The following is a 16,988-nucleotide window of genomic DNA, read 5'->3' as shown; positions in this document are numbered from 1 at the left end:
GCATCTGTCCCCCGGTGCCTCTTCACTGAGAATCGAGCCATCGAACACCGCGATGGCTCGGTTCTCTCAGCTCCCCAAGTGAAGAACTCTTTCTCTCTGCTCCTCCACGCTCATTGGAGCGCTAAGATGTGGAGGGTCGGGGAGCGTCCGTCTCAGGTTCTCAGCGGCTGATTCCAGTGATGTCAGTAGAGAGCGGATATCGCTGAAAACGGGTCACAGGAGTGCAAAACGAAATGCACTTCTATGCCCCATAGGAGAAGCCCAGCCAAACCAGCTCAGGCTGGACTTCTCCTTTTTTAAGGCTATTTTTGTTCTGGCTGACCTTGCCATGCAACCTGTAGTTGTATCTATGGCCATTTGTCAGGAATTCGCATATGGCCCGGAATCTTAACGTCATGCTGGCAGAACGATAGTGCTGTGGGAGGGATTCTCCCCTATCAACACTCTTTGTTGATGGGGGAATAAAAGCAATTTTCTTTCCTTCTACTTTAGGTGGAAGGGAAGAAAATTGCACAGTCTTTGAGTCACTTTACAGATTCCTCTGTTCATAGTCAGCTGCAACTTTTTCTTTCAGCCTTGTGTTACTGCCTCAATGGCTTGGCAGGCACACTTTGCCAAATGTCTAGGATGAGTCTTCTACCTGCACATGCACAGGATTCTCTGACTTGAATGCTGGTCAGCTTAACTCCCCTGCAAGATTTGCCTTGAGCCTTTACCTTTTGATTCTAAAGCTGTTGGGTAGCCAAAAGCAGATCCATCCAACATAATGGGGAAGGAGACAAGTTGGAGAGCATGAAGTGGGGAGGGGGTAGAGTGTGAGATGTTCTGGGAAGATAAGAGTACTCTCCCCAGGAGAAAAAGGCTTGCTCCTTTACCACTAGGTAGATACAGTATGTACTGCATATCAAGGAGATAATGTGGGAGAGGGGGTGTAAGTTATTTCCCCAGGAAGAAAAAGGCATGTGCCATTAGGCCTACTACTACTGAAGTTAGGAAGAGTTCCTTCTATCGCTCCCAGTCTTCTAATGCTAAATCTAAAACAGGAACATACTTTGGCAAGGAGACATGCACTTCCAAGCCAGTCAAGTCTGGAGCCTCATTTCTCAAGGTGGGAGATGTCTCATTGCCGTCTCGCCTTTCTGGTCCCATAACATCACAGATGCCTGGGTCCACAGAATTGTTCCCGGGAGCTACAAAGTAGAGTTGTGCACTCTTCCTTCTCCTTGCTTCATACTGTCCAACTTGCCTCCTTTCACATTGTAACAGATGGATCTGGTTTTAGTTGCCCAACCTCTTTAAACCTAAGAAGTTATTATCCCTGTACCAGGAAAAAGCTTTAAAGGGCTCTGCTTGAAACTCTGTACAGTTCCAAAACTGAACAGAGATGCTTTTCCCATTCTGAATCTGAACATGCTAAACTTGTTCCTACTGGTTTAGAGGTTTTGCGTGGAAAATACCAGGTGAGTCATTGTCTCCCTTTTTTCTGGGGGTTTTCTGGCCTCCATAGAAATCCATGGTGTCTTTCTGTACATTCTTATATTTACGCCTCCTCAGTGCTCTCTGTGTTAAGTGGTGAGCAGTCTGCATTTGGGGTTTGACCCCCTTCCTTTTGGCCTCCCCACTGCCCCTGGCTGGTGTCTTCATCAAGGTCCTTGCCCCAGTTTTAGCTCTGCTCTTAAGGGATCCACAATATGGGTCACCTGCAGAATCTTTGCATCCTTAGGCTGTCATATGATGGCCTCGACTTCCCGGGGTTATATCTGAATGATGCCTGAGGCTACAGACATCATTCAGATACTGGCATTTTCAGCCGGCGATTCCGTACACCATAAGAACGATCATAGCGGCCCTTCCGCCGCTTGATCGTTCTTACGGGTGGCCAAAGGGGACGTCCCCGCCCCCCGGTGCTTTTACCGACTCACCTCAGTGATCGGTGAGTCGGAGAGCGGATCCGCCGGTGCCGGATGTAGATCATAGAGATTTCCGGCGGACCAGATGGTCGCTGGAGTCTCTATGATCGTTCAGAGGCCGGGCGCGATGTTATGACGTCACGCCCGGCCTCTGCATTCAAAAAAACGGCGCCGCCTCGGCTGGGAAGCGGTGATGGTTTTTTTTTTTTTTTTGATTTTAGGATTCCCAGCCTAGAGGTGAGATGTGGGGTCTTATTGACCCCATATCTCACTGTAAAGAGGACCGATCATGTCATATTCCTATTACAAGGGATGTTTACATTCCTTGTAATAGGAATAAAAGTGATCAAAAAATTTTTTTTTTAAAAAAGTGTCAGAATAAAAAATTTTAAGTAAAATTAACAATAAAATTTTTTTTTTTTTTAAAGCGCCCCTGTCCCCGTGAGCTCGCACGCAGAAGCGAACGCATACGTAAGTCCCACCCACATATGAAAACGGTGTTCAAACCACACATGTGAGGCATCGCCGCAAACGTTAGAGCGAGAGCAATAATTTTGGCCCTAGACCTCCTCTGTAACTCAAAACATGTAACCAGTAAAAAATTTTAAATCGTCGCCTATGGGGATTTTTAAGTACCAAAGTTTGGCGCCATTCCACGAGCGTGTGCAATTTTGAAGCGTGACATGTTAGGTATCTATTTACTCAGCGTAACTTCATCTTTCACACTATGCCAAAAAAATTGGCTAACTTTGCTGTTTTTTTTTTTTAAAGCATGAAACTGTTTTTTTAAAAAAAAAAAGCGTTTGAAAAATTGCTGCACAAATACCGTGCAAGATAAAAAGTTGCAATGACCGCCATTGTATTTTCTAGGGTCTCTGCTAAAAAAATATATATATATAATGTTTGGGGGTTCTATGTAATTTTATAGCAAAGAAATGATGATTTTTGACATGTAGGAGCGAAGTGTCAGAATTGGCCTGGATGCGAAGTGGTTAAACCTTTCACTGCAAGGTCTGTATGCTGTACGGACCCTCACATTCTTCCTTGTGTTATAAGCTCATAGTCATTTCAGTGACCATGTGCTTATATCAAAACTGTTCAGCAGACTTTGCTGAAAAACACCATAACTCTATTCAGCAGATCACATTCCACTAATCAGAGCTAAGGTCAGGATGAAAAGGTCTAGGTGAACATAGTGAGCGATCGGTACCAATCGCTCCTATGTTTAGCTGTCAGTGGCATAGTAAAATGCTATGCAGAGGCTTCCGTCCATTCATTAGTATTGCAGCTGAGCCTGGTCATGTGCTTTCAGAAAATATATGGTTTGGGGGGGTCTTTTACAAACTCTGAAAGCTTCAAGTGAAAAATAAAACCCATACTTCTTGAGAAATTTTTGGGTACATTCGAATTTCACCATTTTGCAAAAAGGCACAATTTAAAATTTTACAAATATTTGTTATTTATTAACACAACACCGGTTAAGCTTTTTTCTATTTAGTAGGAATATAGCAAGAATTTTGTAAAATTAGCTGTGTTTTTATCTGCAAATAATTGGTTTTAGTGCATTTTTAACGAAAATATTGTTTGATAACATTTGTGCAAATATCGCGGGGTCTTAAAAATCTGTAGCACCTTCTTTTTGTGCTACAGGTCATGTGCTTTCAGAAAATATTTGGTTTGGGGGGGTGTTTCACAAATTCTAAAAGCTGTAAGGGAAAAATTAAAACCTTCCGATTTTTTGAGAAATTTGGATTTTTACATTTTCGCATATGTTCGATTTTCACCATTTTGCAAAAAGGGGCAATGTAGAAATTCTAATCAACATTCTGGAACTCATGGTGATTTGGTTATCCTTTCAACTCTGGAATTCTTTAACAAGGGCATCTGATAAGAATATAGTTGGACAGTGACATGGCCGTGACCATCATAGAGGCACCCTACTGAAAATCTTTTCTATGTTTACATTTTTGGTGATTGTAAACAGAGACATCACCACACATCAGCTGGCTTTTGCTGGTTGTGCCCAATCTTTGGAACTAGATAACATAAAATGTTCTCTTTTTTTTTTTTTTTTTTACCTCGTCAGTCTAACTTTGCTTCCTTTATGACCATAACATTTTTGTTATGTCCTACTGCACAGTCATCATTTTTTGGCTTTGGCAGGTTCTGAATTCTTTACATTATTTAATGACTATAAAAAAAAAAAAAACTGTATTTGATCATTACTTAGACTTAAACTGTATTGCTTTGTTCCCTGTTGATACCTTTTTTAAAAAAAGAAAAGACTGAAGACTTATCCCATCCTTTTGGACCAAGTATTTTTGTAGGCAGAGTTCAGTTTACAACTTCCTCTTTCAAAGCTTCACGTAGGTATTTCTTGAGAATTGAATTAAGTGTTGGACAAAATTAGATAGGAGCTATGCCAAAATAATAATTTCTCCTATATTGGCAAGCAGTTTCCTGTAATCCAGGGAGTACTGAAGAAAGCCATAGGGAGAATATACGCTGTTTGTCTGCAGTTTGTTACTTAAAATCATTTTTAGCAGTCCTAATACTCGCAAGTCTGCAATTCCTAAAGTATGGGTTTTATGTGATCTGAAATTGATACGGTGTTTGTGTGTATACCCAATATAACTTTAAACTGTTTATTTTCATTTCAAAAAGGAAACATTTGACAAATGTAAAGTTGCATTCAATGTCACCTGATGAAATAGTGAGCATACAAAAAAAGAAAAAACATCCCCTGGTATCCACATTACGCTTCATTCCAAAAAAGAATGGATTGCGCCCAATAGCAAAAATATATGCTGCTTTGGAGTTGCAACCAAGGAAGGAAGTCCTGCAGAAGAAGGTAATCTGCATGCATGTTCATTATAAACTGTCACTTTTTCTTTAACTATTTTTGCTTAGGACCTGTTCCCCCATGTTGCTTGGTATCTGAGATGCACTGTAATTTATTATTGTAAGGTCTGGAATTATACACATACTGTATATCAGGTGCAGCTTTTGATTAGTAACAACTTTTTTTAACTACCTTCTGCTTCCTATTTTTGCTTAAGCAGCTCCACTTAAAACCTAACTCCAGTTTTACATCTGCTGTGATGTACAGTGCATCCGGAAAGTATTCACAGCACTTCACTTTTTCCACATTTTGTTATGTTACAGCCTTATTCCAAAATGGATTAAACTCCTTATTTTCCTCAAAATTCTACAAACAAAACCCCATAATGACAACGTGAAACAAGTTTGTTTGAAATCTTTTCAAATTTATTAAAAATAAAAAATCACATGTACATAAGTATTCACAGCCTTTGCTCAATACTTTGTTGATGCACCTTTGGCACCAATTACAGCTTCAGGTCTTTTTTGACTATGATGGTACAAGCTTGGCACTCCTATTTTTGGGTCATTTTCTCCCACTCTTTTTTGCAGGACCTCTCAAGCTCCATCAGGTTGGATGGGGAGCGTTGGTGCACAGCCATTTTCAGATCTCTCCAGAGATGTTTAATTGCGTTCAAGTCTTGGCTCTGGCAGGGCCACTTAAGGACATTCACAGAGTTGTCCCGTAGCCACTACTTTGTTATCTTGGCTGTGTGCTTAGGGTCGTTGTCCTGTTGGAAGATGAACCTTCGCCCCAGTTTGAAGTCCAATGTCTGGAGCAGTTTTTCATCAAGCATGCCTCTCTACATTTCTGCTTTCATCTTTCCCTCGATCCTGACTAGTCTCCCAGTTCCTGCCACTGAAAAACTTCCTCACAGCATGAGGCTGCCACCACCATGCTTCACTGTAAGGATGAAATTGGTCAGATGATAAGCGGTGCCTTGTTTCCTGCAGACAAGACCCTTTACCATTCAGGCCAATCAGGTTCAATCTCTGTCTCATCAGACCAGAGAATTTTGTTTCTCATGGTCTGAGAGTCCTTCAGGTGCCTTTTGGCAAACTCCAGGGGAGCTGTCGTGTACGTTTTACTGAGGAGTGGCTTCTGTCTGGCCTCTCTACCATACAGGCCTGATTGCTGGAGTGCTGCAGAGATGGTTTATCTTCTGGAAGATTCTCCTCTCTCTACAGAGACATGCTGGAGCTCTGTCAGCGTGACCATCAGGTTCTTGGTCACCTCCCTGACTAAGGCCCTTCACCCCCGATTGCTCAGTTTGGTCTGGCCCCCCACTCTAGGAAGAGTCTGGGTGGTTCCAAACTTCTTCCATTTATGTATGATGGAGGTCACTGTGCTCATTGGGACCCTCAATTCTGCGGAAATGTTTCTGTACCCTTGCCCAGATCTTGTGCTTTGATACAATCCTATCTCAGGGGTGTACAGACAATTTCTTGGACTAAATGGCTTGGTTTGTGCTCTGACATCCACTGTTAACTGTGGGGCCTTATATAGACAGGTGTGTGACCATATATATCCAATCAACTGAGTTTACCACAGGTGGACTCTAATCAAGTTGTAGAAAATTAGCAAGGATGATCAGTGGAAGCAGGATGCATCTGAGCTCAATTTTGAGTGTCATGGTAAAGGCTGTGAATACTTTTTTAAAAAAAAATAAATTTGCAAAGATTTCAAACCAACTTCTTTCACGTTGTCACTGTGGGGTATTGTTTGTAAAATTTTTAGGAAAATAATTCATTTAATCCATTTTGGAATAAGCCGGTAACATAACAAAATGTGGATAAAGTTTAGTGCTGTGAATACTTTCCAGATGCACTGTGTATGTGTTATGTCTGCACCACACCTTTTAATGGCAAGCCCCCCAGCTGCTGTATCAATAAATCGCCCCCCCCCCCCCCCCCCCCCCGATATTTAGAGTACAAAATTAATTAAAACATTACAGCACTAATTATATCTGTGAGCAGTTTAATGTGCACTATCCCTTTAAGCTAATGTGCTATAATCAAGTGTCTGTGCTCTTAAGGCTTGTTAAACCATCTTCTATACATACTGTGTGTATATAGGAATGTGTGAATAGAAACCATTCTGTGATACAAAAAATCTTTGTGCAAAAGTCCTTTGCCGGGAGCTGTGCATACACCAACGCAGTCAATGCAGTGCTATGTGCAATTCAGTGCAATTTTCAATCACATCAAAGGTGTAACCTTCAGGCTGGGTTCACACCTATGCAAATTGGACGTGGGTTTCCCCGCATCCAGTTTGTATGACAGGAGATTGTGACTGGCTCTTTATGGCTTTATTCAGCCCTGATTCATCCCTGAAATGGAGAACGGGGACGCACTGGACCCCTGCTGCGAGCCGTATCCCTTGACGATGTGAACCAAGCCTCAATCAAACGTGTGTGAATCCTTCCACCAACTGTGTCCGATTGGATTGGATTGTAGATCTCAATAGGATCATTCTCTTTGAAAAGCATACGTATTTCCTAAGGAACTACTGGATATTGTTGTTCTTTTTTTTTTTTTTTTAGATGTTATATATATATATACAGTGTGGACGGAAAGTATTCAGACCCCCTTAAATTTTTCACTCTTCGTTATATTGCAGCCATTTGCTAAAATCATTTAAGTTCATTTTTTCCTCATTAATGTACACACAGCACCCAATATTGAAAGAAAAACACAGAATTGTTGACATTTTTGCAGATTTAATAAAAAAAGAAAACTGAAATATCACATGGTCCTAAGTATTCAGACCCTTTGCTCAGTATTTAGTAGAAGCACCCTTTTGATCTAACACAACCATGAGTCTTTTTGGGAAAGATGCAACAAGTTTTTCACACCTGGATTTGGGGATCCTCTGCCATTCCTCCTTGCAGATCCTCTCCAGTTCTGTCAGGTTGGATGGTAAACGTTGGTGGACAGCCATTTTTAGGTCTCTCCAGAGATGCTCAATTGGGTTTAAGTCAGGCCTCTGGCTGGGCCATTCAAGAACAGTCACGGAGTTGTTGCGGAGCTACTCCTTCATTATTTTAGCTGTGTGTCATTGTCTTGTTGGAAGGTAAACCTTCGGCCCAGTCTGAGGTCCTGAGCACTCTGGAGAAGGTTTTCATCCAGGATATCACTGTACTTGGCCACATACATCTTTCCCTCGATTGCAACCAGTCGTCCTGTCCCTGCAGCTGAAAAACACCCCCACAGCATGATGCTGCCACCACCATGCTTCACTGTTGGGACTGTATTGGACAGGTGATGAGCAGTGCCTGGTTTTCTCCACACATACCGCTTAGAATTAAGGCCAAAAAGTTCTATCTTGGTCTCATCAGACCAGAGAATCTTATTTCTCATCATCTTGGAGTCCTTCGGGTGTTTTTTTTTTAGCAAACTCCATGCGGGCTTTCATGTGTCTTGCACTGAGGAGAGGCTTCCGTCGGGCCACTCTGCCATAAAGCCCCGACTGGTGGAGGGCTGCAGTGATGGTTGACTTTCTACAAATTTCTCCCACCTCCTGACTGCATCTCTGGAGCTCAGTCACAGTGATCTTTGGGTTCTTCTTTACCTCTCTCACCAAGGCTCTTCTCCCCCGATAGCTCAGCTTGGCCGGACGACCAGCTCTAGGAAGGGTTCTGGTCGTCCCAAACGTCTTCCATTTAAGGATTATGGAAGCCACTGTGCTCTTAGGAATCTTAAGTGCAGCAGAATTTTTTTGTAACCTTGGCCAGATCTGTGCCTTGCCACAATTCTGTCTCTGAGCTCTTCAGGCAGTTCCTTTGACCTCATGACTCTCATTTGGTCTGACATGCACTGTGAGCTGTAAGGCCTTATATAGACAGGTGTGTGGCTTTCCTAATCAAATCCAATCAGTATAATCAAACACAGCTGGACTCAAATGAAGGTGTAGAACCATCTCAAGGATGATGGACAGCACCTGAGTTAAATATGAGTGTCACAGCAAAGGGTCTGAATACTTAGGACCATGTGATATTTCAGTTTTTCTTTTGTAATAAATCTGCAAAAATGTCAACAATTCTGTGTTTTTCTGTCAATATGGGGTGCTGTGTGTACATTTAAAGGGGTGGTTCCGGCCGGGAAAAGTTTTTTTAAAAGTCAGCAGCTACAAACACTGTAGCTGCTGACTTTAAATAAGCACACTTGCCTGTCCTGGGTGCCCGCAATGTCGGCCGCCCAAGGCCGACCCGTCCCTCGCCTCTCGGGTCCCGGCACCACCATCCTAACTAAGGGAAACAGGCAGTGGAGCCTTATGGCTTCACTGCCCGTTTCCTACTGTGCATGCGCAAGTCGCGCAGCGCTTTGTGAATGGGACGCGATGTGTTGTGGGACACACACAGTTCCCATAACACACCGCGCCCCATTCCCCAGAAGACAACGCGGGGAGGAGAAGACAGAACATCACCGCGGCGTAGGAAGAGGCAGATTAGGAAGACTGCCTAGCAACAGCCATTTCAGATGAGTTAAAAAAAGTTTTTTTTTTCTTTCCTCCAATTTTTATGGGATTTTTTGGTGCAATTTTTTTTCTTGTGGTGGACCTCCACTTTAATGAGGAAAAAAATGAACTTAAATGATTTTAGCAAATGGCTGCAATATAACAAAGAGTGAAAATTTTAAGGGTGTCTGAATACTTTCAGTCCCCACTGTGTGTGTGTGTGATATATTTATATATATATATATATATATATATATATATATATATATACGCTGAGTGAGCGGCGGGTGGTGGGATTGCGGGGTTATTTTTATTTTTATTTATTTGGGGTTTTGGTTTGGTACGATTTCTATTTTTGTGGTTTTTATCTGTATTGTGTCAATGTTGTTTTCATATAAAATAATAAAAAGGATTTGATTTAAAAAATAATCCTTCCCTGTTTCTCTGAGAACTCACCAGAAACCAAGACTCAATAAGATTTATGGTCCATACTTGTTTGTGGATATCCAGATCTCAAAAGCCATCATTTCCCCATATGGATTATACATTAAATCAGAAAAGGATAAGAGGAAAACATTGCATAATTATTTTTATTAAAATACATTAAAAGCAAATAAAACCAGTCTACGCACTACTTTGCAAAATGTGGTATTTTTGTGGCAGTTTCTCCTCTCCTGGCACTTCAGGGCCTCAAGAAGTGTGATAGGTAGTCAGGAAATCTGATGCATTATTTATGGTCCTTGATTTTTAGGCCTCTCTGTGCATCTAAGCAGCAAAAAAGTCTCACCCGTGTTGTATCCCCATACTCAGGAGATGTAAAAGAATGTGTCATGTGTAATTTTAAGTACAGTGCCTTACAAAAATATTCACCCCCCTTGGCTTTTTACCTATTTTGTTACATTACAGCCTTTAGTTCAACGTTTTTTTAATCTGAATTATATGTAATGGATCAGAACACAATAGTCTAAGTTGGTGAAGTAAAATTAGAAAAATATATACATAAAACTATTTTTCAGAAATAAAAAAAAAATGATAATCGGCATGTGCGTATGTTTTCACCCCCTCTGTTATGAAGCCCATAAAAAGCTCTGGTGCAATCAATTACCTTCAGAAGTCACATAATTAGTGAAATGATGTCCACCTGTGTGCAATCAAAGTCACATGATCTGTCATTACATATACACACCTTTTTGAAAGGCCCCAGAGGCTGCAAAACCTAAGCAAAAGGCACCACTAACCAAACACTGCCATGAAGACCAAGGAACTCTTCAAACAAGGGACAATGTTGTTGAGAAGTACAAGTCAGGATTAGGTTATAAATAAAAAATATCCAAATCTTTGATGATCCCTAGGAGCACCATCAAATCTATCATAACCAAATGGAAAGAACATGGCACAACAGCAAACCTGGCAAGAGACGGCTGCACACCAAAACTCACGGACCGGGCAAGGAGGGCATTAATCAGAGAGGCAGCACAGAGACCTAAGTCAAGTCAGTAACCCTGGAGAAGCTACAGAGTTCCACAGCAGAAACTGGAGTATTTGTACATAGGACGTCAATAAGCTGTACGTTCTATAGAGTTGGGCTTTATGGCAGAGTGGCCAGAAGAAAGCCATTACTTTCAGCAAAAAACAAAATGGCACGTTTTGAGTTTGCGAAAAGGCATGTGGGAGACTCCCAAAATGTATGGAGGAAGGTGCTCTGGTCTGATGAGACTAAAATAGAACTTTTTGGCCATCAAAGAAAACGCTATGTCTGGGGCAAACCCAACACATCACATCACCCAAATGATGCAAATGCTCAAACAATCCATGTTAATTTCAGGTTGTGAGGCAACAAAACACAAAAAATGCCAAGGGGGTGAATACTTTTGCAACTGTATGCTTATATATAAAATTCTTTGGAGTGTCTACTTTCCAAAAATGGGTAATTTTGTGGGTATTTAAAAAAATGATATGATATAAGATTCATTTGGGTACAGTTTTGCATGACCAAATAATTGTTAGTCAAAGTATGCTCAAAACCCCAAAAATTGCCTGAACAGCAAGGGCATTTAACATGCTGGTCTTTGGGTGGTTAAAGACCAAGCAGAAATAATCTCTAGTTTTGAAAAAATTCCATGTGTGTTAAAGATAGATTCTGTTTTGAAACCTTGCTGAAACATCTTTAAAGTATGGAATTCAAAATTTGGGAGATGAACATGATTGGATTACCATAAGCATTAAACATAAAAGCCGACGTGTTAGGATTGAGTTTACCTGCTGGTGGCTCTGTGCTTCTCTGGGCTGTTTGCTGCATTTTCAGTGCCCACTAGCAGGTGTCTCCCTGAAGCCAGCAGGCTGTAATAATCAGTCACCTGCATTCAGCCATTAGGTGGTTATTTAGGGCTGCTCCTCCCTTTCCCCACTGCGTCACTATTCTGTTTGCCTCCTTGTTGCCAGAGATTCTGTTCCAGCCTGCACCCCTCTTCCTTGCTCCTGTCCTCCTATGCCTTGCTCTGGCTCCCTGCCTGGTACCCAGTTTGCCCACTGCTACCTTGCATCCCTGTACCCTTGTCAGTACATTATATATATAGTTGTATTTAGTCAGTAGTTTAGTTCTTTAGCTATTTTGTCAGTGGGGTTTGGTTCTGTTTGCTGGGGTTGTTTATGTTCGCTGTTCGCTTTGTTTGTTAATAAATCTCACTTTTAAAGATACATACTTTGGTCACAGTTTCCATGTGTAGCCATGTCTGGTCTCCTTGCTGCAGAAACCTGATGTAATAGTGACGGTGTGACGCCCACCAACGACCAGATCAGCTACACGTGGGAACTGGGAGCCAGTTGCTTTAAGCTTTTTGCTTTGCCTTTGTCGAGATGCTTAGAGCGAGGGTTATTTGTTTTGGAGGAACTGTTGGGAAGGAAGATTATTATTATTATTTCCGGTTATCTCTCAGGACCAGGATATTTCACTCCTCCTTTTATTATGTACCAGGTTGGATTTTTTAGATGGTTGCTGAAACATTGTGCAGGTTCTTTTTTCCAGCAATATTCAGCCTTTTCACAACTGGTGTTGGATTGTATTGCTGCTGTGCACTCATTAATTGAGCAATGTGAGCAAGGGAGAGACAAACTGACTTTAGTTCAACCTTTGCTACAAGTTTGGTGAGAGATCATATCCCCAGTGCTAGATGAGTCGCATAAGGTCAGATCTGCTAAAAATCAAGAATCTCTTCCTCTGTTACCCTTAGCAACTACAGCTGCTACTGAGTGTTCTTTACCTCCTGTAGATTAGTAACCTGCCACCAGTAACCACACTTCCTATTCCTATTCTATGCAATACAATGAAGGCTCCCCCTGTAGTACCGTTACCCATAGCAACGTCTCAGGCCTCTTCCTGTACTTCTGCTACTCTTCCCTCTATTCTCCCTAGTACTGTAACTACTTTTACATCAGCAGTACACTCTGGTCAGCACAATGCAACTATGTGCAGGACTCAAGTATCTAAGCCCAAAAAGAAAAAAAAAGCTTTTCTCCTGCTCTTACTACTCTGCCACTATCCATGTTGCTTGCTGATAGTGTCCATTCCTCCATGCTGATAACTGCTGATGAGATCCTGTCCTCCTCCATGCTGCTGACTGCTGCCAATGAGATCCCGTTGTCCTCCATGCTTCTGACGATGAGATCCCGTCCTCCATGCTGCTGACTGCTGCCGATGAGATCCCGCCCTCCTCAGTGTTGCTGACTGCTGCCGATGAGATCCAGTCCTCCTCCATGTTGCCGCCTGCCGATGGGGTCCATGTCTCCTCCATGTTGCCGCCTGCCGATGGGGTCCATGCCTCCTCCATGTTGCCGCCTGCCCATGGGGTCCATGCCTCCTCCATGTTACCGCCTGCTGATGGGGTCCATGCCTCCATCTTGCCGCCTGCCAATGCGGTCCATCCCTCCTCCATGCGAACGTCTGTTGTCAAGCCGGCCAAGGGTGACCTGCAGCCTGCCGCCCTACTGCACTATGCTTATTCCCGGGCCACCGCCCAGCCTGACTGTGCTGATTCCCGGACCGCCGCCCAGCCGGACTATGCCGATTAACTACTTGCTGTCAAGCCGGACTTTGTTGACTGGGTTATACTCCTGCCTGCTGATGTGTCTGAGGCTTCTATAGTTCCAGTGTTAGGTGACCTAAATGGGTTATCTGTGTGGGTTAAGATCCCTACTTTTGCTCATCCTAAGTTCTTTTTTGCAACAAGCTGATCCTGTTATGCCAAGGCCAGGAGGTCCAGATCTCCACTCTGAACATGAGAACTGCATCTGCTGTTACAGCCCCAGTAGTAGAGGTCCTATGGGAAAGGACAGTGTTCCATATGAACTTTGTCCTGACCCAGGGGTCATCTCTGCGATCCCTTGCGCATTTGGAGACCCCAGTGGGGTAACCTATGCCCTGGGTAGACCTGAGTGGCAGGTAAAACACAGAGCAGTCTCTAGCAACAGAGAGAAAGAAGGTCCAGTTGTGATGGGACACCCTTGCGTCAGTATACCTGCACGGACCAGGGACTCTAGCCTTAAGCATTCAGGTATCTTTTACTGTCCCAACATTGGGACACAGGCTGCGTTTAAGAACTGTAAGTGCCTTCAGTGTTGTGCCTCAAGGATCTGACCAGCAGTAAACCCAGCCAATTTTCTGGGGCCCTATGGAGTTCCAGAGGCTGCTTCTTAAGGGGGGGGGGGGAATATCTTAGGATTGGGTTCACCTGCTGGTGGCACAGTGCTGCTCTGGGCTGTTTGCTGCTGTTCCAGTGTCCAGCCTGCACCGCTCTGCCTTGCTCCTGTCCTCCTCTGTCTTGCTCTGGCTCCCTGCTTAGTACTGCTGCCTTGCATCTCTGCATTCCCTGTACCCTTGTCAGTACATTGTATATAGTTGTACTTAGTGAGTAGTTTTTGTTCTTTAGCTATTTTGTCAGTGGGATTTGGTTCTGTTTTCTGGGATTTTTATGTTCACTGTGTTTGCTTATTGCTGTGTTCACTGTTAATAAATCTCACTTTTAAGGATATATACTTTGTTTCGTCACAGTTTCTAATCATGTCTGGCTGCCAGCTGGCCCCCCCAACATCCAGCCTGTCCCCATGGCTGGGAATTTGAGAAATAGCTCCTGGGCCCAAGGGCAAGGGCATCCCATAAAAATATAGTTTTAAGAGGGGGGAAATGGGAGACAACTTGGATGGGTTACTGAACCCACAACAGTAAATTCAGTCTGTATATGCAGTAAAGTGGGGGTCGGTAACCTGTCGATCACGGGCTACCTGTCGACCTTGGGTAAACGACATGTAGATTGGGAACAGGTCTGGGACGCCGATCCTCTCTCTGCCCTCAGCTTCCTCCACCGAGCCTTTGGTCCTTCTCTGTCTATCCCCTCCTGCCTCCTCCGCCACTGCAGTCAGTGAACAGCGGAGAACGAGAAATGGCTCAGGACAGAGGGCCGGGGGGTTGAGCTAGCCAAATTAACTTTTCTAGTTAACCCGCAGGTGATTGGTTGCTAGGTCTTAAGCACCCAGTCACCAGCTTGTTAATATGAAGTCACTTGGCCAGCACCTGCTCCTGCCCCCTGTCCAGAACTGTGCTGCCTCTCGGTCTCGTGTTCACAGGTGGGATGCTTTGGGAGGGGGGGAACACTACTTTGTGTGTGTGTGTGTTGGGGGGGGTCTATGTGTGTGTGTGTGTGTGTGTAACGCACTCCTAATACCTGTGTTCTGAGCGCAAGGCACTCCTGAACCCTGCATTCTGAGCGCGAGGCACTCCTGAACCCTGCATTCTGAGCACAAGGCACTCCTGAACCCTGCATTCTGAGCGCGACGCACTCCTGAACCCTGCATTCTTTTTTTTTTTAATTCTTTATTTATCATTTTCCAATACAAAACATTTCCCAACGGGAGCATGCCAGAGAAAATACCAATTCATCTATATATTCAAGCAATAAACCTGACAACTCCGCAAGCATGCCCTCCATCCCCTCCACTTAACCCCCCTCCCAGATCCCCCCCCCCCCCCCCCAATCCTACCACCCTCCCCTGCGGGGTGTATTTCGATAGGAGCAAATATCATCTTGCCTACCCTCCTTCCGTTATCAACCCATTCATATTAAGCCCTTTTTATATTATCTCCCTTAGATAGGACCATGATTTTTAAAATTTAACCCAGCCTGCCCATTTCCCCCTATACTCCTGGTCCTCATCCGGTCCTATTCCCCTCCGATCCAAGCACTCAACGTTGAAAATTTCATTAAGATCGAATAACCAACCTCGCGTTTTGGGGCTTAGAGGGTTCAACCAGTTTAGAGCGATCTGTCTCTTGGCTGTATCTAGTATTATCGGGATCAGGGAGGTTTTGTAGCTCTTGACTGTATCCCGGGTACCGTGGAAGAGACAGACCCAAGGGTCCTCCTCAATTTCCCTCCCCGTAAATTCCTTTGACAGAGACAGAATCTTTTTCCAGAATACCTTTATGATAGGGCATTCCCACCAGATATGGGCCATTGTGCCTTTAATCTGGCATCCTCTCCAGCAGGTATTTCCCTTTGTCCCATCCATCCTACTTACTCTGTCCGGGGTGGCATACCATCTTGTTAAGACTTTATAATGGATTTCCGTTCTCCTAATATCTAATGCTGCGTAATGGACCAGATTAAAAATTTTACCCAAAGTGTTACTATAACAAAGTGACCCCAGTTCCTGCTCCCACCTTATAATGTAAAGAGGCGTCTTATCCTCTTGTACCGCCCCCAGTACTCTGTAAATTTGGCCTATAACCCCCCCTGGGTTCTCCGTCATGCAGAGTTTCTCCAGGGGTCTTAGCTCTTCTATACTCCTTAGGGGCTTTGGTAGTTTACCTATAAAATGGGAGAGCTGGAGATACCTCCACCTATCCATCACCCAAAGATCTACTTCTCTACTCAGTTCCGTGAAAGTGCGTATTTTCCCCCTGCAAATAAAATTTTTCAATTGAAGGGCGTCGTCTTTTAGCCAATCCCCGCCCACTGTACTCATTCCTGGTTCAAAAAATAAATTGTTTTTCATATATATTAATGGTGAATTGTACGACCATTTGTGCTGAATGTGAATTTTATCCCAAAATTTAAAAGTGTTTTGTGTTAACAGAGAAATATCAGTGCTGAATGTCCTAAATTTTGGAGGATTCCATAGTGAGTGTGCCAAATTATTGTTGCTTAAAGAAAACTCAATGTTCACCCAACGCTTGTCTGTCCCTTTCTTACTCCATTCTATAACCCGAGAAAGCACTACAGCAATGTAGTACCTATTAAAATCTGGTGCAGCTATTCCCCCTTTTTTTTTACTTCTACTCAATGTTGCATAAGAAATACGAGGTTTATTGCCACCCCAGACAGCCTCGATGATTAATTTCCTTAAAGCCCCGAGGAAATACCTAGGTAAGGGGATCGGTAGCAGTTGAAATTTGTATAGAACCTTTGGAGCGATCATCATTTTAACCACATTCGCTCGTCCAAACCAGGAGAGCGGCCTCGACCGCAGTCTCCTGGCCTCATGCCTGATTTCATCTAATAATGGGATGTAATTACTTTGAAACAACTCTTTAATAGAGTTGGCTAACTTAATACCTAGGTAGTTGATCTCCCTTCTCCAGGGAAAGGGGAACACAGAGGTCAGATGAGCTTCTTCCTGCTTCGTGAGACTTATATTTAAGATTTCGGATTTGCCGGGGTTGATTTTAAAATTGGAGACTTCACCGTATA

At 43.3% G+C, this 16,988-nt stretch overlaps 1 protein-coding gene across 7 annotated transcripts in view; it reads left to right on the top strand.

Annotated features, from left to right (window-relative positions):
• TERT (telomerase reverse transcriptase) overlaps nucleotides 1-16,988 on the top strand; it is a 501,506-nt gene that overhangs the window by 107,811 nt on the left and 376,707 nt on the right. For all 7 annotated transcript variants that reach the window (XR_012244450.1, XR_012244451.1, XR_012244449.1 and 4 more), the window contains exon 4: nucleotides 4,575-4,761. Coding sequence is in view for 3 of the 7 variants with exons in the window: in XM_073630686.1 (XP_073486787.1) it covers nucleotides 4,575-4,761 (187 nt within the window). In the remaining 4 variants the exon portion in view is untranslated. The remainder of the gene's footprint in view (nucleotides 1-4,574; nucleotides 4,762-16,988) is intronic.

This window comes from Aquarana catesbeiana, linkage group LG05 (genome assembly GCF_042186555.1).
Source record: "Aquarana catesbeiana isolate 2022-GZ linkage group LG05, ASM4218655v1, whole genome shotgun sequence".
Taxonomy (NCBI): Eukaryota; Metazoa; Chordata; class Amphibia; order Anura; family Ranidae; genus Aquarana; species Aquarana catesbeiana.
The sequence above is the reverse complement of the archived record's forward strand: the minus strand, read 5'-3'. Positions and strand labels throughout refer to the sequence as shown.